Source organism: Sipha flava, unplaced genomic scaffold (assembly GCF_003268045.1).
Source record: "Sipha flava isolate LNK unplaced genomic scaffold, YSA_version1 0_pilon_pilon, whole genome shotgun sequence".
Lineage (NCBI taxonomy): Eukaryota > Metazoa > Arthropoda > Insecta > Hemiptera > Aphididae > Sipha > Sipha flava.
Genome location: NW_020271713.1, coordinates 5,311,613 through 5,336,245, shown reverse-complemented (window position 1 = coordinate 5,336,245; position 24,633 = coordinate 5,311,613). Strand labels below are relative to the sequence as shown.

The window sequence follows — 24,633 nt, the reverse complement described above, 5'->3', positions numbered from 1 at the left end:
TCAACTGTAAGGAATCGTTTTGGAACAGATTTAAGCGAAGCATGTATTTAATTAAAATCAACCAATTACAGTCCAAAAATTGATTTATTAGCTAAAAAAATTAGTGAAATAGGGTCAAGAATAACAAAAGCAAAGAGAGCGTTTTTTACCTTGCTAAAGTTCTTTAAATCTAAACTATTCACCAAACGAACAAAGACAAGAATTTATACATCAATAATAAGGCCGATACTAATATATGGGTGTGAAGTATGGATCACTACAAGTGTAACACAACGAAGACTGAGGATTTTTGAAAATAAGATATGGAGAAGAATATGTGGCCCAATCAGGGATCCGAGGACCGATCAATGGCGCAGGAAGTTCAACCAAGAATTAAAGGAAGAATTAAATATAGTTACAGTTAATGGATTCTTAAAGAGTCAAAGGATAAAATGGCTAGGACATGTTATGCTGCGTAACACAGATGCATTAACCAAGGTAGCATTAAATTGGAAGCCGGAAGGAAGAAGGCCAGGGGGTCGTCCTCGGAAAAGATGGATGGATGTCATGGAAAAAGATTTGGAAGACCTTGGAGCACAGAATTGGAGGGAGTTAGTACAAGATCGAGATAAGTGGGATGATTTAGTGATGGCGGCAAAAACTCTTGGAAAGTTATGAAGGCCAGAAGAAGAAGAAAAAGAAGCTAATAAAATGCAGCATTAATTTGATCATTGAAAATGCATGTTTAACCATTTTATATTTTAACATTTCAATATTTTTTATAGATTAAATTTTTTTAAATACTTATACTTTTAGTATCTATTATATTTAAATTATTTGATAATGGTTAGACTTGTTTTTTTATCATTCAAACCATGAATGTAGGAATTTTTAAGCATGAAAAAGAATTATCAAACTAGTTGACACGCAGGGAAAACAAAATCCAACCAACATTTTTATTTGACACGCCGGAATAAAAAGGTTCGCCATCCCTGATGTATACTATATTTATTGTTCCAAAAGTTGCTGACAATATGATTTTCTGAGTTCTCTTCTTCGATGTCATCATTGGTACCATCATCACATGGTATTGGCTTATGTAACTTTACTGGTTATTTTATTAATTTTGCAAACATTAAATATGAATTTACAAACTGTATTCACGTCTCAAATCCTCAGCCTTTACAAATTGTCCATACATTTTTTCATAACCATCAAATGCATCGGTTGGTAAATTTGATTTTTCTTTAACTTCTATTATTCGCTTTACTTGAAAAAGTGATAAATCTTTATATAGTGGTATTGACTGGTCATTAAATCTTCCTCTCATTTTAGTACACACAAAGTCAATGATTGTGAAGTATGTGCTAATTTTAAAATTTGTAAGTGGACAGCTGATAATCAGACATAATTTCACCAGGATTTTGTTCTTCTATTTTCTACTAATGGCGTGAAAGATAATTCGTCACTTCTAGATAATACAAACTGATTTTTATCTTCGATTAATTTTTTAAACTGATTGTCATCTCTGAAAACTTGAATATTTTCAAATACACATTGTATATATTCAGTAGCGGCCAAAAAATCAATTTGTACGCCTTGTAAAAATATACTTAAAGGATTAATTAGCTCAAATATCTGTTTAAATATAAAACCAGTTAATATAAATGATTCGTATAATAAATAACTCATTAAACTTCCAGCATTAATACTTGAAATACGATCAACAACATTTTGTAATTCGACCAATGTGTCAATTAATGAATCGTATATCTCAAAAACTATATGAAGAGCAGCAGCATGAGATGACTACTTAGTTGGTTTCAACTCTTTTTAACCTACATATTGGCTTACCAGGATATCTTTCTTTTTGATATTGTGAAAATAACCCTACTCGTTTTTTACTGCTGCCTATGAAATCATATAGTGTTTCTAAATTACCGAATAAATATTTAGCCTGGGGGCAATTACTTGCTGCATCTACTATAAATAAACTAAATTTGTGTGCCCAACACCAGTCATAAGTAGCAGAAGGGTTATGTTCTTTCATTATAGCCTACAATTTTTGCATTTTCCCGTAGCACTGAAAAAGTCTTATAATCTAACTGAGAATTTTAAGTTCTATATTTTTTATGCGTTTGTTTTTTTAAATTAATTAATTTTCTAAGAGATGGGTTTGACCAACTTATGAAGTTATAAAATTCAAGATTTAATTTTACTTTAGGAACAAAAATATCAATCGAATGATTTATAATTTCATAGAATTTCGAAATAAAATCATCTGAATCAAGGTTTAATTAATATTAATTTAAATTAATACTAGACATAAATTCTATTAAATTATTAACCTTACAACCATTAAAATTATGAACAATTGGACAATAGGACTCAAAAATCATCTTCGAATCTGTAATAGATAATATAAAATCAAGCATTGTGTTAGCTTTACTAGTATTAAAGTATTATTCATGAGTCGATTTGCGTTTTGATCTTTATTATTTTATACTAATCAATAAACACAAACAGCGAATCCTTCATAGATTTGATTGCCTTTTTCAGTTATAAAATATATGTATATATATATATATATATATATATATATATATATATATATATATATATAGGTATGTAATTATCATATACCTAAGGTACTTACTTTACTGTATTTTTCAAATACTCTCATTTCTTTATCTTTAAAAAATTTTAATTCTTTTTCCAATCTTGAACATTTCAACTTATATTGATTCAGCTCGTCTGAAACTTGATTTAATTCCTCATTATGTCTGTAAATTATTCACAAAACCTGAGAATTATTATAATTATTTATTGAACGCTCACTTAATTCACTGATAATAATATATTTACCTCATTTCGTGCCATTGAATTAATAATTTTTCATTGTTCGACTTGTCCATCACGATTTTCAGCGATCAACTTATTATATTGACAAAACTACTGATTTACTCCGCGTATTCTCACGTAAAAAAAAATTGGTTTTTGATCAAATATATATATATATTTATATATATAAAAGATAATTAATTGTTATCTAATAATGTCTATAATAGTTACGCGTTTTCACACAGGTACAAAAATTAATGCTAAAATAAATTGAAGTAGCCAATATAATTTTAAATTTTACGTCAGAAAATTTAAAATTTTTTTTTTATGGTTTACTCACAGTTTTTTTTAAAATTTTATATTTATTTATATTATTAATAATTCTTTGATTATTCAGCATGATATTGGTTAAATTAGAACTTCAAATATTATATTTCATATTACGACATTAAAATACACCAGATGTATTATAAGCTTGTTTTACTCGAAGAGCGGTCCAGTTATGCGGACCCTACACGATCAATATTGAGTTAATTAAATCGTGTATTTACAATAGTTTGTACAATATTAATTTCCCCTAAACTTACATACATATAATATACAGTTGAAAATATTCGTATATTAGCTATGTTGACTAATCTATAATTCATGCATGTTTAATAGGGTCAGTGTAGTAGTGCAGCGGTTCTCAAACTGTGGTACGCGTACCTCTAATGATACGTGAAAGACTTCATGGTGATACGTGAAAGGTCGGGTGGTGGCAGAACGGAAATTAAAAATTCAATATTTAACTCGTATATTAATTTAAAAACACTAATAAATTTGTATTAATAAATAAATAATAATTTTATTTTAGTATTTTACTGCCTTTTTATTTAAAATAAATGTATTTAAGTGCATGAATTTTGTATGGTTCTATTTTTAATCATTATTGGTACGTGATTGATTGGTAATATACTCAAGTGATACGCGAAAAAAATTTTGAGAACCGCTGTAGTAGTGTATACGGCTGCATACTACTTGCTTCCCCCAAAAAGGTATATTTTTCAGGTAGTAAATTCAACAGGTAACTTGCGTCCTGTCTTGGGGACGCAACTCGACCATATTATTTTTCTAACCTGCTATAAAAGTCACGACCGAGATGCGTCCATAAATATTATGTTTTACAATAATCATGTATGTGTAAATTGTGTGTATTTTATATAATATCTGCGACTATCGATAAATTAATATTATCAGCTATTATAGAGTTTCAGTGAGATAAAATTAATTATGTACCATGACAATGTCCGTTTGTCGCCAAACAATTTTCGAGCCGTATTTAAAAATGAATGCTTTAAAAAACTAAGAGACCAGAGAGCTCATTTGATTAATAGGTATATCGTATATTATAATCGATCAGAATAACATAAAATATCTTGCACTATACATTTTTCAGTACATGTTCACGCTTTCCGTTCAACAGTGTTCGTGGTCTCGAATTAAAATAATTACTATATTTTAATTTAAACGATTTAAAATGGAGAAAATGTTTAGCTTCAAATTGTGCGCAAAAAAAGAATTCTATATTATTGAAGAATATAAGTTCAGTTACCATAAAATGCTTGAAATTGAAGTAAAAGAAAAAAAATATATACAAAATATTGGATAGGCAAATGAATATAAAAATAAATCAGTAATAGGTTTATTTCTTAGAATTTGTTTCGGTCTTACATTTTTACCTCCAGAAATGTTAAGTGACGTATTTGTCTATAAAATCATTCCAATCGCTCCAGAAAAATGTTTAGAACTTACTGACTACATATTAGACAATTATATATCTGATATCTGAAAATGCTCAATTTCCTCCAAGTATGTTGGCATAATGTTCGTTTAGTGTACAACGAACAACAAACGCATGTGAAGCATTTCATTCCAAATTAAATTCATCTTATTAGACTATTTAAATAATGAAATAAAAAAATTCAAAGAAAAAACAAATTCTGCTTTTATATATTTAAAAAACGTTTCACTCAAATTTCAGTCAACATTATTTTAAATAAGTAATTAATAGTTTTATAATTTATCTAATTTTCTATTTTTTTGACAGTTGACAATTTGATCTGTTTTTATTAATAATAATAAATATGTTTTTACACAATCTGTAAATAGCTTGTATAATTTTATTTATTTAAATGTGATTAAATACTTGTAATACTTATTTTATTTTATGTTTATGACTTATTTGTGCTGGGACGCAACTTAGCTGTCTCAAAAGGTACAAAAGAACGCAAATAGGTTATGACCTTTTTTGGTGGGACGCGAATTACCTACTGATAATAATCTCGGACGCAAGTAGTATGCACCAGTGTAAATCATAAATTTAAAATAATCATTATTTTTAAAATGTAGGTATTTTAATGATACTGAATTAATTTTATCGTGGTAACATTTGGACTCAACCAAAAGTCCAATAAAAAAAAAAAAGAGAGAAGACTGAAAATGAGATATAAACGAAGAGCACAATATAATCATGGAATATGAGTAAACTTTCTATGAATGACGAACCAGATGACCATAGGATTTTCTGCCAATGGATGCTACCTACATATTTTGTGAATTTATTGAACATTTTTGAAGTTACCAATATCAATAAATATAATATTGTGATTTTGCACGGTATCATATCCAATAATATGCACGGGGAAAAAAATTAGTTATTTTGACTGTTTTTATGATAAAATTAATCATAATTTATAGTTATATATGTGACAACTATAATTCTAGTGAAAATAACTAATTTTTTTTAGTAAGATAATTATTGTTATTTCAACTATAAAATTGACTACTATTTATTAACTATACATTTTAGTTGATTTAACTATTGTATTAAATTTTACAATCTTGTTAATCCAATTAAATGAATAGTTATCCTTATATGAAAATTATAGTTTTTAATGATTTTAACATTATTAAAAATAACTAAATGAATTGTTGTTCTTACCATATTTTTAAAGTTGAAAATTTGACATAATAACATTGATTATAAATATTTAAAATAAATTTATAATCAATGATAATATTTAAGGTAGGGGTAAAAGGTATTAAGGTAGGTACATAAAATAATAGTTAATAACAAAATATATTTGAAAATGTGTTGTATTACAAAATTATAATTTATTAAATATTTACATACATAAAATAGTAATCAAAATATGTGTATAAAATATAATATAATAATAATTAGGTAAACATATTTTGAATATTTTTTTTTAATTAAACATATGCTTATAATTTTAATGGTATAAATGGTAACCCATTAGAAATATTACAAAGATGAGTAGGGTAAATGTTTTCTAAATTAGTTAAGGAAATGCATATTAAATTTTGTGTGGACATTACATTAAAAGCTTGAAAATGTTTGTCAAAGTACTGTGTATTCAATTTTTTATTTAAATTTTTCAGTTGAAAATGAACGTCATCAACTATAGTGAAATACTGCATAGAACTGTCTGTTTCATTAATATTTCCAACAACAACAACATAGGGTTGTACAGTCATACCCAAATTTAATACTGAAGCTATATTTTATCTATGCATAGTTTTCATTTCATTAACATTCTGAAATATAAAATACAAATAATAATAATTAACCATTACTTATTAACTATAATAAATTACCTGTAAGTTCACAATAAAAGCATGCAATTGTTCAATTTTTGATGGTCTAAGAATTTTTTTATTGTTAAAAACAACATTAACTGGTGATAATAAAAATGGAATTAGTTTGAATGCAGCCAAATCATCATCTTTTGTAAATTTTTTAATTTCAAATGAAATATTAGTCAATTTATTACAATAAATCAGGTACACTTGCCAGATTTTAAAGGAGTTTCAAGTATTTTGGAAAGTTCTAATCCTTGTAAACCCATATTAATACAATTTTTACTGAGGTACCTATATTTTTAACTTGTTTTTGAACGTTTCAAATTTTTGAAAGAATCACATTATTTTATCTGGATACAAATGAGCAAAATCTACATCAACCTATAAAAATAGTATTACATTGTAATTTAAGTATTTAATTCAATTTATTTTGGTTGGTAAGTAAAAAACTTAAAAATTAACTAACTTGTAAACAATAGGTACTAATAAGGTAATGACTAGTGAATTTTTTCAACGCTGGATATATGTTCATCATATTGTTATTTTTTATGAAATTCAAGCCTACATTGAGACGTTTCATTTCAAAGTTTATGAAGAACACTTTCAGGTTCGACTTGAATTTTTAACCAAATAAGAGAATCTTCATAATCTTTTCAAATAATATAATAATATAGGCTGCAAGTTACCTTATTAATAAAACAGTGGCATAGCTAAGAAAAAATAGGCGACAGTAATATTAAATATGGTATTTAAACGCCCAGGTGATATTTTTTTACCACCCATAAACAATCAACCATGGACCATAGCCTCTCTTGGCTACTCCACTGCAATAAAATATTATAGTGTAAAATGTACATACATGAAAACTGTATTCAATTTAATTTTGAATAATTTTGAATAATTTTGAAAATAAAACTATTAAAAACTTAATTTAAACAAAGTGATCTCAAGCACGTATGAAAACTAAAATGTAATTAATCGGAACAAATAACAATCCATGTTGATAACCTCAAAATATGAACCAACATATTTTTATAGTTGATCCTACTATAAATAATAGTAACATTATCTTTGCCAACTATAATTTTTATTATTTTGACTACATTTTATAGTTATAAAATTTTTCTATAATAATTTGTAAAATCAATCATTATTATAGATAGTTTAATTGTATTATTTATTTATAATGTTACTATATTATTATAGTTATTGAAACTACACTCGTTTTGTTATAATAACCAAAAATCGGTAAATATAACTGTATTTATTTTAACTATAAAATACTAGTAATTTTTTTCCGTGTGATGTATTATGTAAAATAAAATTTTAATCCTATTTGATTTATTCAATGTAATTGTACAATCCCTCAATATCTATTCTACACTATCAATAATATTGATAAAAATACGGAATTATGAAATAATGGGTGGCTCTAACACAATGATTTTTAATAATACGTAAAACACAGGGCCGGATATTCACTTTTAACACCCGGGGTAAATTAAAAATGTACGCCCATTTTAAGGAGATGACCAGAATTAGTATTTATTATTATTATTTTACTACATACAGCTTAATAAATCTAATAATATTGATAATTTTGTGAAACTAAAGAGATATACTGAAACGTGGGAACTATAGAGGAATAAAGCTGACTCATCATAGTATAAAGATTTTGGGAAAGAATATAGAGAAGAGAATAAGAAGTGAGACATCAATATCTGAAAATCAGTTAGGTACTTTTGTTGGATGGTAACTTTGGGATGGATGTAAAACATAGGTTTTTCTGAAAAATAAAATGTAATCTGTTCCTTCTATTTTTTTATCATTCTGACGTTTGACACTCAGCTCTATTTTCAGCGTTGGAATATCTTTGTTAACACTACAACGATGCCTCGGACGGCGACGAACTACGTGAAAACGTAGATAAGAATTATTTTTATTTTTAATTCTATCAAAAATGACTTTGCAGGAGAAAACTATAAAAACGTAAAAAAAAGCTGGTCAAATAAGCAAAAATAATTAGAAAAACTGGAAATAAGCATTTTTTAAAAAAATTGCTGAAAAAAGCAAAAAAAAGGCACTTTCAAATTTCATAATTGTACGTGTTATAACTTGACGTTCACTTTTATAGCACTCCGCTACATTTTAAGTCAATCCATAAAAATAAGCAAATGCTTTAACTCCTGAGCCCTAATTATTACTTATTACGGTTAAAAATAAAATAATTTTATTCCCATGCCTATTATTACACATTTCTTTTAAAATTTTTATTTAATTATTTTGTAGTGATGAGTTTCAATTTAAAACTTTGAAAATACGTCCACGAAAGTCATAAGCCCGTGAATAAATCCCCGACTTCCCCCTCATAGATCTGGTTCTGGTAAAACATAACCGAAAAAGCGTGAAAACATGAGACGAACAAAGAAACCAAAGGTTTAATTGAAAGATAATTGCATCAAAAAATCTTGACAAAAACAGCGTAACGATCGCATGCACGCGCCGGGAGAACAGCTTCAAGATATCAGCATATCAACTTGTCAAGATAGACGCCATTGTCGAACAAGCTGCGGAACGCACGATACGAAACGTTGCGCAGGCATGAAAATGATAATGCACAACATATGATTACAACGTCCATGTTTGTGGCATGAATAAGTATTGTAACAATATTTGTCTAATTGTAAATCTTAAAAATTCACATTCTGTACTTTTTCTCAGCCACCTTGTATCAAACCGAGTTCAACTGAAATAACATTTCACCGGTATCCTGATGGATCTATCGCATCAAAATAGTGGAAGAGCACCACGAAAAATACTTTCATGTGCTATTTGTAAAAAGAAGTTTTATACTGATAGCGAATTGTCCCAGCACATGCTTATTCACCCTGGAGAAATACATTATTCATGTAAGTTCTGTCCGAAGAAATTTTTGTTGGATAACGATTTGAAAATGCATTTACGAGTTCACGCTGAAAAAATTCCGAATTCATGCGACGTATGCCTGAAGTCATTTCCTTCGAAGAAGATTTTGATATCTCACGGACGAGAACACACCGGAGAACAACCTTTTTCGTGTGAGCTATGTCCGGAGAAATTTTCTTGGAGGAGTCAATTGAGAGATCATAGGCGTGTTCATACCGGAATAAAATCTTTTTCGTGTAACGTATGCCCAGAGAAATTTTTTACGAATGGTGAATTGAAAATACATATGCGAGTTCACCCTGTAGAAAAACCTTATGCGTGCGACATGTGTACGAAGAAATACTCTTCGGAGAACATTTTGATAGCTCATAGACGGTTTCACACCCGAGAAAAAGCTTTTGCGTGCGAGTTATGTCCCAAAAAGTTTTCTTTTATGAGTAATTTGAGAAAACATACGCAAGTTCACTCCGGAGAAATTCCTTATTCATGTGAGGGTTGCCGGACGTCTTTTACTCGAAGAGGTAACTTAAAATATTGTACGTTTGAAAATCCATACCAGAGACACGCCTGTACATGCCGTTCGATGGGTACTCATTCACAGCCACTAGATTTTCGTTCGACGTGTGTCTGATGCCATTCCTTTTTTTGTTATAACCTTTGTTATGTCCTCATATAATCCAATGTTAAAACATTTCGTGTATTATTTGCAATAAACAATTTTTTTGCTTACTGGCGTTTTATTATTATAAATACCTATTTAATGTAGCATTAACATTTAAATATTTCTTCTATAATTATTGAGTTTTAACTATTTAAATTTTTTATTGAACTAATACAATTAGGTATGAGAATTATTTTTATTTCTTAATATAATACATTATACACTTAAAGGATGTATCGTAAAATAAATTGATAATAGATTTATTTTAATTTTTATATGAGGCTAAGTTATAGTCTATCAACATTTGAGCAGAATCTTTGGTGAAATGATATTATTGTTGGACAATATTTTATTTCAGTGTATTTTAGCATACTTTAGCTCAAGGTTTATTGTCTTAGATATATTGATAATAATAATAATAATGAGTAGTTCTGAAATATTTAATTTAGATTAATTTAATTGAAAATATTGCAGACTTTGTGTTTTTTTTATGTTGATAGCTTGTAGTAGAGCACAATTCTATGCAAGTTATTTTAGCTGATTTTCAAATTCTATACAATTACAGGTATCTCTATACAAGTATTTCGGTGTAAAATTACAGTTCTTATTTTCGAACCAAATGAACTGTATGCTTCCGTAATACGCTGTTCCGGATTTAGTGGTAGTGGGGTAAGTGAGTTTGCTTGTTCCAAGTGCTGTTGGTATTAGGGCCTTTAGTACACGAGGAGTAAAAAAAGTCATGAACATACTCCGTATTTCCACATACGTAAGAGCGTCGCATTTTGCACAATAAAGTTTTATTATAATAATTAGTATAATATTAACTTTTAAATATTTATCTTATAATAACTGAAGTATAATTAATAATTATTAATTATTTGATGTATGCATTGAACTACATGTCAACTATAATTTTCACTTTATACTTTATAATTTTATAGACTTAATATTTGAAGTACTGTTTCGGGTGGCATATTAAAATGAAATTACCATCCCCATTGGAAAAATAATATTAAAAATAAAGTATATTTAGAAGAACTAAATAATAGATTATGTAAATAAATGGTGACAGTTTTAGTAGAATAAGGACACAACATTTTTGTTGGGGAGTCTAAGCCCTCCATTAATTAAAGGAATGAGAGATGCAATAGTATGTATGAGAATGATAGCAGAAAGAATGATGGACTTAAACAAGGATTAGTATGCGTGATTCATAGATTGAGAGAAAGCATTTAATCGAGAGGAATGTAACATATTCTTACGAGTGCTGAAAAATATTGAATTGAACTGAAAAAACAGGAGATTAATAAAAGAGCTGTACAAAAGACGGAAGGTAGTAGTGAGAGTATAAAACGAAGAAACTGAAGAAATAACCATTGGAAAAGGTGTGAGACAAGTATGTTATATGTCGCCAGCACTATTTAATCTTTACGCTGAAAAACTATTAGAAGAAGCGTTGAATAATATACCTGAAATCAAAATTGGCGAAGAAAACTTAAAAAACATTAAATATGCGGATGATCAAGCTATACTAGCAGCATTTTAGAAGGTGAAGCATCTACTGATTGCGATAAGAATACCACTGAAGTTGAGAAAAAGAATTGCAAAGTATTACGTTTGGAGCGTAGTGTTGCATGGAGCTAAAAATGGTCACTGAGAAAGAAGGAAGAGAAGTACTTGGAGAGTTTTGAAATATGGTTGTAGAGAAAAGTAGAGAGCATCAAATGGTCGGACAAAATAAGGAATGAAGAAATACTTAGAAGATTGGATGAAGAAAGAGTAATATTGAAGACAATAAGAAAGAGAAAAGTAAGTTGGCTTGGTCACATCTTGGGAAGAGACTGTTTGCAAAGAAGAATAATGGAAGGAAAAATAGAAGGATCGTAATCGAGAGGAAGAAGAAAATTTGGTATGCTTACGGATATTGCACAAAGAAAACTTTTTGAACAGTTGAAAGAGGACGTTCAGGATCGTGAAAAGTGGAGAATATTGTATTGATACCCGTCTTTGGAATGATTTACAAATATATATATACTCGTACATGCCTTTCATGTCATACGCCTATAATCTATCTCTACATAATACGCCCATGATCAGCTAAAAATTATTCGTCAAAGTGCATCAACCATAAATAGCATGGGCGTCCCCAGACATTTTTCTAGGGGGGGGGGGGCAAAATTTATTTAAAAAATAAATGAAAATTTTTTTATACATTTTATTTATAGTAAATTATTATATTTCGTCATTATTAAAATTATGAATTAAAACATTACAGTTAGGTAGGTATTATTATTACAATTAAAACATTAAAAAATATTATTATACATCATTCTTTTTCATTAAATATAAATTGGAATTTTACCAATTTCTGTGGAAATAACATTATTCCAAGGGGGGCAAGTGCCCCGTCTTCCCCCCCTGGGGACGCCCATGATAATTAGATGCTGGATTTGGTTTTCATATTATTGATAAAATTACGTTACTTTGCTCGCATGTATGTGTTTTGTAAGCGATATCGATCAAGCACAATGACATACATAATTGCAGTTATTTTGTCAATCCTTTGTAGCCAAGAACAAAAAAAAATTATTCTGAATATTTGTAAGTGGTACTATGAAGTACTTGGATTTTGGGGAAAATATTATAATTAATTTGATTGTACAGTCAGAAAGTGGTTGGAAAATAGTTTTCTATTGTTCCCTTTCGACAACAAGATTTACTGAATGAGAAATGCTGTATTGTAAATAACACAAACCTATCAATCCATCGACGCGACAAGTCTATCGATAGTACTTATGTATTATTGTGTTTGTGTCTTCATTTATCTCAGACACCACGTTGTTTTCTCCATATGTTGTGTTGTACGAGTGTGTTTCTTTGGTGAATAGATTATCCTGTAAGTGGTATATAATGCAATTATCTTGCTTCTCGTAATATTCTGTCTGGGTTAATCTAGGGAGATCACTTACTAGCGATCTCTAGAAAAAAATCACTTGATTGTATGTTTTAAGTGTTGTTGTTTTCATTGTTGCATATTGTTGTGAATATAAGTTAACAGATAAAGGCTGACGAGCTAAACCAAATTATTATTATATTGTGCTTTATTATTAAAACCCCATTGATATAAAACCCCATTTTATGTCCAAATTTATAATCATTATTTATTATTCTAAATTATTGTACGGTATTCCACAAATCTAATTATTAATATTTTGTGCCTATTAAGCAAACCAAATTATTATTATATTGTTATATGTTGTGCCATACAACTTCATTGATTATTACTGAATATCTACTATTTATCTAAATTATTTGCTTATATGATTGCATTGTGTCTTATGGGCAAAATCTTATTGAATATCATTGATGTTTTTAGTATTGCAGCTTAGAATATGAACAATAAATAATACCTAACATTTTGTGCCTATTATTAACTATATTTATATTCATTATATTATAATTACACATCAAATTTAACTGTCTATAATGCTTTTGCATAAATAATTAACAACCATAACAGGCATAATAACCTGTTCTATTAAGTGGCTATTTTGTAATATTATGAAAATGAAGTTTTTAATTTATATATCAGAACTACTTAAGGGATGAGAATATGATTTGTTATCATAATTGTTAAATGACTCAAACTGCAAAATAATGCTAAAACCAAAAAAAAAAAAAAAAATACTTAAGAAAATAGTTTTAACACTGGACAACCCTAGTATACACAGAATAATTTTTAAAAGTAATTTACTACAATATATATATATATATATATATATATATAAGCATGTATAAACTACAAAAACAATAAAATTGATAAAATTAAGGAAAAGGAATTATGTGAAATTTTTTTAGAATTGAAACATATATATAAACAAACAATTAAAAATAAGATTAAAAACACCTTGTGTAATTACATACATAGAAATAGACATAGTATTATTTTATTAATTGCAATTTTACACTATTTCACGAGTGTAATCTCATTCATAAAAATAATAATAATAATAATAATAATAATAATAAGATACAGATAACATAAAAAAAATGGAACTACAGTAGGGTGCCTGTGTACTAATATATGTTGTACAATAAACACACCTACTAGTTGTTTGATTATTATATAAAAGAAAACATAAAATGAACTATCATTATTATTACTGTTATTCATTCACATTCATAGTAACTTGGGTCCAATATATTCGTTTTCATATAATTTACTTTTAGATACTAAACTAGGTAAAAAAAAAAAAATATAATGATTATAATAATAATAATAAAATAAACAATAAATTGGTAAATAAAAATAATATATGTATGTATAGTAGATGTATAAAATATGATTTTAAATAATAAATTATTAAAAATGGATTTAACAATATATATATTATGCAATATTACACATTACAATTAGAGAACACACTTAATACGTTTTACTTAATATGAGTTGGTCCTCTGTTTTAACAACATGAAGAACATTTAAAACATTTTATTAAGAAAACCATATTAATGGATTGAATTAAGAGATTTTTTCTGACAGTTTCTCTATCATTTGAAGAATATTTATTTTTGTATTAATTGTAATATTTTTAATTAGATAGAAAATAAATAATCAATATAAACATGTACACGTTTATAAAGAGATATGTTAAAAAAAAAGTAATGGTAAAATAAATAATTAACCATCAACGAACATTGAATATTTTAATACAATAATTATGTTTTTTTTTTTTTTTGTTTTTTTAATTCTACTAACAATAATATTGTCTAAAAGTTGGTTCCAATTATTTGGTTTTTATAAGCAAAAATAAGTAAATTATTAATCCAAATGTATTATTCTAGAAGAATTAAGACTTTATCGTATTATGTGAATTAAGGATTATGCTATGAATGTAAATACTAAATATTGCCCTACAAATATATGTGTTATATATATGAATATATAAATGCATAAATGGTACCTATAATTACATATCTGTAATTCTTTAATAAATACATACATATAATTATACATATATACATATACATATAATTATATTTAAGTTTATAAACATTCATTTATTATCTATATGTATTTGCATATCCTTACAATTATGGATTTATTAAGTTAATATTTATTAAACAACTATTAGAATTGAAAATTGTTAACAAGTCAAAATACATATATCATAATTTTAAAACGTATAATTCTGAATTTTATTTAAACGCTAATGTTACTAGTCTAAGAAACATCAATTTTATAGCGTCAAGTCATAATGTAGTTTATAGGAACCACAGTATATAAATAATAAGGAAATATTTTATAGAAAATAAAAGAATTACAATTTTTAAATAAATTTATAATTTTAGTCACAAAACATATTGATGAGTACCTTGTGTAGTTGTAAAATTGTGTAATAACTGTTTATTGTTTTGTTATCAATGATTATGTTTGTTCATTATCATATGAATAGATTTGTGCGTCAGACATACAGGTAAAATACATAGCTATTATCGCCATTTTAATACTTAAATATAAGATGTTTATTAAGACAAAATGAATACCATGAGGTTTAAATTTTAAACTCAATACATGGATAAGGAATTGCTTAATCAATGTTTTGTTTGAAAAACTATTGTTTTACGAGTAGAATTTGAATACATAACTGCACAAATGTACATATAAAATAAATGTTTTCAGCTAAAATAGATATTAAAATTAACCGAAAAGAAAATATAAATATACATAAACTAAATGAAGAATTAAGTCATATTGAAACAGTTCGATTGATGTTTATTTGAGTGTATTCATTTAACTTTAAGTTCAATATGTGTATTATAATACATTGTGATTGAGAAGGATAAGCATACAATAAAGTTTTAACAGGTAGACCTATCGTATTTATAAATGGTGTTTATTTTTAACCCTGGATGATTGAAAACGAGATTTAAAACAATTAATGAAATTAATAATACAATAATACACTTAAGCTCAATCAATAAAAAAACCAATTAAAATATAATATTCAGACTAGATTTGGGCCTAAATACAATATTCAGATTGGATTCAAAGTATACATAAGTTAATAATAATAGCTAATATAATTTTATTACTTAAGACTCAAAACCCAGGAATTTAAAAACATTAAATGTAAAAACGAAAAACATGTAACGCTAGTTGATTATTTGTTTAGTAATCCAGACATAAGTTTAATATGTTATTAATAATAATGGAAAACTAATTTTAATGCTTAGGAATAGTTATAAAAATTGGAAATATTTAATAATTATTATCAGAAGAATGAATAAATAATAGCTTTGTATAGATAAATATTATGCAATGGGAAATTTCAGTTCATGGTGTTATTTTATTAGTTAATTAATAAATCAAACAATCTATTGTCATGGTTGATACACGGCTTATTTTAAAATTAATGAGCTGATATTTTAACAACCAAGAATTAAGTTATTGATTGGCAGCATAAATTTCAAAACAATCACAATTATACAATCAGAATGTTTTTTTTTTTTTTTATGGAGAAATAATCAACACAAAATAATTTATGAAATAAAAGTTATAAATGATTATTAAGAATTTTAAGTAGAGAAATCATATTTATTGATGAAATATACATTTAACTATATGTTGGCACTTTTATGGAAAACTGTAATAAGAATAAAACTATCGACAATTTAATTTAATTACATTTCAAAAATAGAAAAAAAAGTAATGTTTTAAAAATGCACTTAGAAAAATAAGGAATTATTGACACGTTAGATTTACAAATAAAAACGGTCAAGTACACATTGTTGTTAACTTGTGCAAGTATTTAATAATTAATGGTATTTACAAAGATCCAGGCTTCAGAAAAAAAATACAATATTTGGCGATATCCAATAATGAACAATAAAATAATAATAATAATTAGGTACTTATAAATTAAAAAAAAAAAAAAAGTACAAAAGCAATTTGGAAAGTCGATTTAGCCATTTAAGATAAAAATTAGTAAGCAATAACAAATTCAGCATTGACTCATAAAACAATATTTTTACCACATTGTTAAATATTTATTTTTCTCTACGTGGATTGTTGACATTGATTGTTGTTTCATCATAAAGCTACTTAAAGAAGAGCGCACAGGGACTTCTTTTTCTGTTTCTGTTTTTTTTCAGGACTTTTTTTGTTTATCTGTCTCACTAAGTCGTAAAATATCTAAAACAAATAAAAAAAATATATTTTAAACACTTCATAATTGTATATACATACATTTGGATTTATTTTATAAAAATTAAAATCTACAAATGAAAATATATATTTGTAAATATGCAATAAAACAACATTTTTTCAATTAATTTTAAAATATTATTTGTTTAGAGCAATATTTTTTAATAAAATAATAATGGTTTTGTATTTATTATAGATTAAAAATTCTATTCACCAATTTGGAATTCATTAAGGTAAATTAAATTAATTCTGTAATTTATTTTGTTTATTCATAGATTATTACAACACAATGATTAAAATTAAGTAATAAATATTTTAAGTAACAACAATTTTTGTCTTATTTTAACACTGAATTAATCAGTTATATTAATTAAAACGCAAATTATTTATTAATTGACTACTAAAAATTTATTTTTATTAATTAATTAAATACTCACACTTTGTTGTTTCTAAAAAAAAAAAATATATATATGTAATTATATTAAGAATGAAAATAAAAATTATGGAAAAAATCAAATTAACTAATAACATAACTAATGAAAACAATAAATAGCTAAACTAACATATATTATAATACTTACATCAATGACATTTATTTTTGCTTTAGCAGAAGTTTCCATGAAAGCACAATTAAATTGACGAGCAAGATTTACACCATGTTCTTTACCAACTACTCTTTCTTCTTCTAAATCACACTTGTTTCCCACTAATACCATTGGGACATCATCAGTATCCTATTTTATTTTTATTTAAAACAGTAATACATTTATTAAAATATAAATTAAATAAAATATAACAAACATACCTTAACTCTTAATATTTGTTCCCTTAAATCTTGTAAATCATTAAATGTTGATTGTGCTGTAATAGAGTATACAAGAACAAATCCTTGTCCGTTTTTCATATATAAATCTCTCATTGCTGTAAATTGTTCCTGTTAACAGTAAATTTTAAATACAATTTACAATTTATTTAAGTAAATTTTAATGTAATTTAAAAATTTTTAATGAGAATTTTAAATATAAATAAATAACTATTTAATTTAAAAACTTAATTTTGTATTACAATAATTAGTTAAATTAAACAAATATCAAAATTAAAATAGTTAAATATTACAAAATTTAATTTTTATCCTTATTTATACTAAATGGCAATTAGTTTAAAATTAAGAATAATAATACTGTTGAAATAAAATTAACGAATATTTATTTTTAAAGGTGAATTTATTAGTTCTGTAAAAATATTTTAATTAAATAATTAAGGTGATAAAATTAATTAGTTTTAATATTTGGAAAATAAATAGCTAATGCCTACTTCAAATAATTAATATAAAATTATACTATTTGGAAAGATCAATACATTTTTTTTAAACTCATTTTCCAATTATAAATTGGTATTATTATTTTAAATTATTATATATACTAGAAGTTTTCAAAAATTTAAATAATATAGTTTCTATAGAATATATTATAATATATTATTTATTTTTATTTATTTATTAATACTGACAAAAGTCTAATTCACAATATATTTGTATAAATAGCAACAATATAATATTATTTAAAATAATAAGATATATTATTCTTAAGAGATATTATTCTATAGTGTCTATATAAATAATGATTATTGGTTCATAACACTTAGATGTTTTCATTATTATTTACTAAGTATATTTCTTTTAATAATAATAAACAATTATACTAAAATTGAATTATTAATTTGAATTCATTTAGATTCATATTAAATGAATATATAACATATTTTTTTAGAAATACTTGTGTACATTGGCAATGAAATAATAAGTTTGTCCCAAAGCTTCTAAATTATACTTTAGTATTTCCATAGTAAATTAATAAATTTGAATGCGATTTAATCACATAATTAATTAAAATTTCTATTTCCTATGGCATAAGTTTAATTTTTTAATTTTTTTCTATATAAAATTTTTAAAATTTAAAAAAAAGTTATACAATGTAGTATCTTCAAAATTGCTATTTTGAAAATAAAAATGATATTATTTTATTAACATTATGTTTATGAATGTTCAAGGTAACTTTTATTATTTGTAACTCAATAATTTGAACCTAGGCAATATTAAAATTTACCTATGTTTCTGATATATTTTAAAAAATGTCTTCAATACTTAATAAAAGAAGACAGAAAAAGAAACCTACATTCCAATTGAAACTGATAATTTAAGAATGTGATAAATATTGCCAACATATTTATTATTATTATAATATTAATTTAATTAATTTTCTTTAATTTAGTCAATTTTTACTCAATTTTATTATTTATTATTTTCTAATTGTTTTAAAAAATATGATAAATAATTGTTATCATGAAAATGTAAAACTCAATTTCATAAAAAGTTTAAAACTAATGCTATTCAAAAAGAATTTTTTTTTACTAATAATTTAAAAATACCATATTTAAATATATTAATTTGTTATCAAGATTCTAAGAGTGATATGAGATTTCTGGGACATACTGTACATTAATTATTGTTATTAATTAATAATGTAACATGGATTAATAGTGTAATCAGCAAAAATAAATTACTTATTTATAATTTAAGTTGAAAAAACATAATGAAATGTGTCCCCATATATGAATGTTTATGATATATATGTGTAATAATAATAATATATACATACTGTTTATAAAGTAAAAATCGAACTCCTCGAATTAAAAGGTATTTTATTTAATTTCAGCTTCTCATAGATAATAATGGACTTTACTTTTTACTTAGTCAATTTGTTAAAAATAAACTTCATAAAATACCCTATTATGAATGTTTGAAATTGATAAAAATCATAATGGACGATACATAATTTGAATACAAAAAAAAAAAAAAATAACTTGATTATTTTATTATTTATAGTAGACAGATGGTAATTATTTATAGAATACTGTAAATGTTTGAAAGTGTTTTATAGCATAATATAAAATTGTTAGAACCATATGGTTAACATACATAAAATATCCTTATATTTTAACTAATATAAAATTAAATTGTTAAATACTATACAAATACTTACTAATAAATTAATAAAAATACGGGTAAAAATATGTACAGTAATTTGTTAAAATTAAAAATATTTATTTTATCATTATTATCAAGTTTTTTAAAAATTTAGTATAGTACAAAGATTATAATTTAATTAAAAATTTGAAAATGTAAAAAAAATATTTGATATTACTTTTTAGGAAGTACAGTATATAAATATATTGGCTATAGTTTGACTAATTGGAAGTGACTATTAACTATAATCTTAACTCAAATGTGAAACCAAATTTAATAAATTAAGTACCATTTTGAAATCAATAAGAAATACTGAAGTTAACTATTGACATATAACACTTTATAAACTCAATTACTCTCAAAGAAGATTATTAGTATTAGGTCATTATATTATATTAATCTTGAATTATATAAAATAAAATGAATAATTCCATAATCTATACAGGATTAGCTTTGATTGCTAGTTTTAAGTATATTTTATTTTAACATAAAATAGTAAAAAAATCATTTTTAATTGTTATTTGGTGTCATGATTTTAATTTTAAAATTGAAATATAAATACATACTGTTCCAGCAGTGTCAAGTATTTCAAGCATACATTGTTGTCCATCAACTTCAACTTGTTTACGGTAACTGTCTTCTATTGTTGGATCATACTTTTCAACAAATATACCTTGCACAAATTGCACAGTCAATGCAGATTTACCAACTCCGCCACTACCCAAAACAACTATTTTGTATTCCCGCATTTTATTTTAAATGCTTTTGAAAATTGGTCCTTTTTAACTTTGTTTTAGATACTGAAAAAAAAAAAAATTGGAACTATAATTAACACAAAATATTGTAATTAAATATTATTTCAATAGTAGGAATTAGGTATACATACAAAGAAATAATAATAAAAAAACATCATCTTACGAAACTGTTTTCATTCAAATAAATTTGTATCAGAAAACATAGGTACCTAATGTCTTTATTCATCAAAATAACAATACATGAAATAAAAAGAAGAAACTATGATGTACACAAAAAAATATTTAGGCACCTAAAGTATATAATTTGGAGGTGTTATTGGGACTCTGTATGTTGGTAGATAACATTTAATTAAAGTGGTCTACATACAAAGTTCAATGTTTAATTAAAGATCAAATGGCTAGATAGCTCTAATAATATTGATAGAACAATGGTGAATATTTCAATTTACTTGGCAACTAGTTATAATAGCTTCTTGCTTATATTATAATATATAATTTGCAATGTGTAGATAAAACCTAATGATCTGTTTATATATTGAATAAAATGTAGAAGCATTAAAAATCTGTTGTTTAAACCAATCATTTTTCAGAATTATTTCCTGATTATATTTTATTGTTTGAACGTAAAATAAAGAATGATAATTATTTGAGACGTTCAAATTTAAGACATATTAAGCATAAGAATGAAACTATTTTTTTTACTGATCAACTAAGGAAAATCTATTCTTAGTAATATATTTAAGAGAAAAACATAAATAAGTTGGTCTTTACCAGGATCTAATGAAATACAATGTACAATTAACATTTATAAAATATTTTCCTCAATTAAATTATTTTAAAAAAATTATCTTTTTCAAATATTTTAGTAAGTGTCTAAAAAAAATCATGGAATGATCATTCTGATAAAAGTAATGTCATATGATGTGTATATTTAATAATTATTACAAATTATCCTTCATCATTTTATTTTTCTAAAAAATTGTTGTATCAAATAAACTGTGACAAATATTTGACTTTCTTTAAAATAGTATTCACAATTATCATTGTCCTAATTAATAATTACCAGCTCTACAAATGATAGTTGCGTGTAAATGTAATTCTCTCAATTTATTATCAGGTCCTAAAATATAGATTCATATTTTTATTTCTTCATTTTATTATTCTTCATTTTAAAAATTCTCTAAGGATTGTTGAATTGTTCTTACATAAAGAGCTTTATAATTTTCCAAAATTAATTATAACTATAATGCTTCAAATAAAATAGATACCTATTTAAATTTAAATAATAACTGATTAGATAAATCTTTATCATAACAATAAGAAATAAATAATTATTTTATGAATATGTTTAAAATTCACTCGTATACATGTTTGGTTTAACAAAAAAAAAATCTGTAAAATATGTAGCAAGGTTAAATATGTATATCCATCATTCAAATTAGCATAATAAATGAGACCAATTAATGACAATAGGGCTAATTTATGAATCCTAGGAAAATTTAAATACTTACATTTGATTTAATAAATAATAATTATTGGTAAAAGAACAAAATAGAAACAGTATTTTAAGTATTATTAAGAGGATTTGATACTGATAAATGCTGTCTTGGCCAATAACACATGACACGGAATAAATACTACCTACTTTTTGTTCATAATTACGGTTTATGAATTGAAACAATAAGAATTCTTAAAACAGAATTATTATCCTCGCAAAGTCTACTTGAGCTCAAACAAACAGAAGTTTTAAAGTATACTATACTTTTGTTTTAAACAGAGGATACAATATTTAAGCAATGAAATTGAAATTAAAGAAGTTGAAGATATAAATCTAAATTATGGTCCAATTGATCTCAAGTAAACTTAATGACAAATTCAAATATGTTTTCAGAATTTATATTGTTTCAATATGTCAATCATTTATTTATTTACTAATATAATAAACAAACCCATACATGTACAATTATTATGATTGTTTTTAAAATAATAAGTGATTTTTACATAATTCTTGAATGCATAAATTTTGAATGAAAACTTTAACATAATTGTTGACTAATATCATTGAGTCATAATTTGGTGACTCATTGTCTATTTATCATGGAACTAGGTATATTCTAATAATCTAAACAACGGACAAAAAAAAAAAAAAAAAAACAATAAAAAAACTAATGCGATCAAAATATTTTATTCCAATTAAATGTTGAACAAATAAAGAGAAAAACTAAAAGAAAATCGATTTGAAAATGTTTTTCAGATAGAGCAATTACCAAGAAATGTAATTAAAAACCTAAGTTAATTAAATGAATAAATTATTGTCAGAAACACAATGTAAAAACAATTGTTTTAATGTGTATGCAGCAGGTATTTGAATAAACAACTCGGGTATACTTTACTTTATCGCTTGCGTTAATAGTATGAAGATTTTTGACGTGCAAACACCTTTTAAAACAATTTCTTTTCGGAAATCACAACCTCTACATGGGCGGCACACCAGAGACCATCGTTACTTAACCTAATTAAGATATACAAAAAAAAAACTGTACGTCCTAACAAAATTCGGCGGAGAACTATGGAGCCATGACGCGATGTGTCGACGGGCGACTGCTACTTAACGAGATGTGTTGATCAGTGCGCATCGCGTACGCTTTTCATATAAATAATTGATGATAACTAACGATTATTTGTTACCAAGTGACGACTACGATCGAAGGGTAATAGGCGATGGAAGAGGGGCGGGGTACGAGGAAGGAATTCGGCGGCGGACGTTTTCCGTTAACAAGAGGTGTGAACGGTTGTGTACGTACCGGCGGCAGAAAGCAGTGAGCGAAGTCAATTGATTCGACCGTTGGGTGCCGACGAGGAGACGGCAGGAAAACGCGAGAGCTAAACGCAACCGCACTCGACGATGAACGAAACGAAACGGCGGCGTTTCGGCGTGCTGATAAGGCGCCCGCGATTGACCGGATCGGAGAGCGAGCGGCGGCGGCGGCGGCGGTGCGCGGTCGCCGTAGCGGACGGTCGTCGAGAAAAGGGGCGGGGAAGAGAGAGATGAGAGAGAAAAAAAAAATCAAAAATCGCAACAAGTTCCGCGGTGGCGTACACGCGATTCAGAAGTAAATAATTGATTTTCTGTTACGCAGCAGTACCTATATCGCGTTCGCGTTATCCTATTGTTGACATTGGAACGTCGGCGGTGCACTGGTTAGTGGATCGGACGGGCGTCCGTTCGTTGACGACGACGCTGGGAACGCGGTGGCGGCGGTGGAAATAAATCGAAAACAAAAACAAAAAAAAACCGATTGTCGAGAACGGAGCCGGCAACCGGAAACGTCGACGGCGGATGGGCCGGGCCGGGCGGGTGCGACGAATAGCGATTGACAATATCCGCGACGACGCCGTTAACGAAGCCGGCAAACGTAATTGTCGCGACGGAAATAACGTCAACGACGCGGAAATACCGAAAAGAGTTGATACTGACCTGTTACGGGTGCGGAGCGACGGCAGCAACGGCAGCAGCAGGAGAAGACGGTCCCATGCAAAGCGGACGCAGCCGGCGGTAGAGCGGGGTGGGGGGTGGCGGCGGCGGCGGCGGCGG

At 26.3% G+C, this 24,633-nt stretch overlaps 2 protein-coding genes across 3 annotated transcripts; one reads left to right on the top strand and one right to left on the bottom strand.

Annotated features, from left to right (window-relative positions):
- Positions 1 to 9,005: 9,005 nt before the first annotated feature.
- Positions 9,006 to 10,119, top strand: LOC112690695 (gastrula zinc finger protein XlCGF67.1-like). Its single transcript, XM_025564796.1, has 2 exons — positions 9,006 to 9,123; positions 9,187 to 10,119. Exon 2 carries the CDS (start codon positions 9,239 to 9,241, stop codon positions 10,019 to 10,021), a length of 783 nt encoding a protein of 260 aa, XP_025420581.1. The 5' UTR covers positions 9,006 to 9,123; positions 9,187 to 9,238; the 3' UTR covers positions 10,022 to 10,119.
- A 6,509-nt stretch (positions 10,120 to 16,628) lies between these two features.
- LOC112694061 (ras-related protein Rap1) lies at positions 16,629 to 24,633 on the bottom strand. 2 transcript variants are annotated; one of them, XM_025569410.1, is made up of 5 exons: positions 24,517 to 24,633; positions 20,850 to 21,083; positions 18,064 to 18,192; positions 17,840 to 17,992; positions 16,629 to 17,246 (listed from the first exon to the last, which is right to left on the bottom strand). In XM_025569410.1, the coding sequence occupies exons 2-5, from the start codon at positions 21,030 to 21,032 to the stop codon at positions 17,157 to 17,159; spliced, it is 555 nt and encodes a 184-aa protein (XP_025425195.1). In that variant the 5' UTR covers positions 21,033 to 21,083; positions 24,517 to 24,633; the 3' UTR covers positions 16,629 to 17,156. The 2 variants fall into 2 exon arrangements, with proteins under 2 accessions (XP_025425195.1, XP_025425200.1); XM_025569415.1 differs by lacking the exon at positions 24,517 to 24,633 and adding an exon at positions 23,843 to 24,137.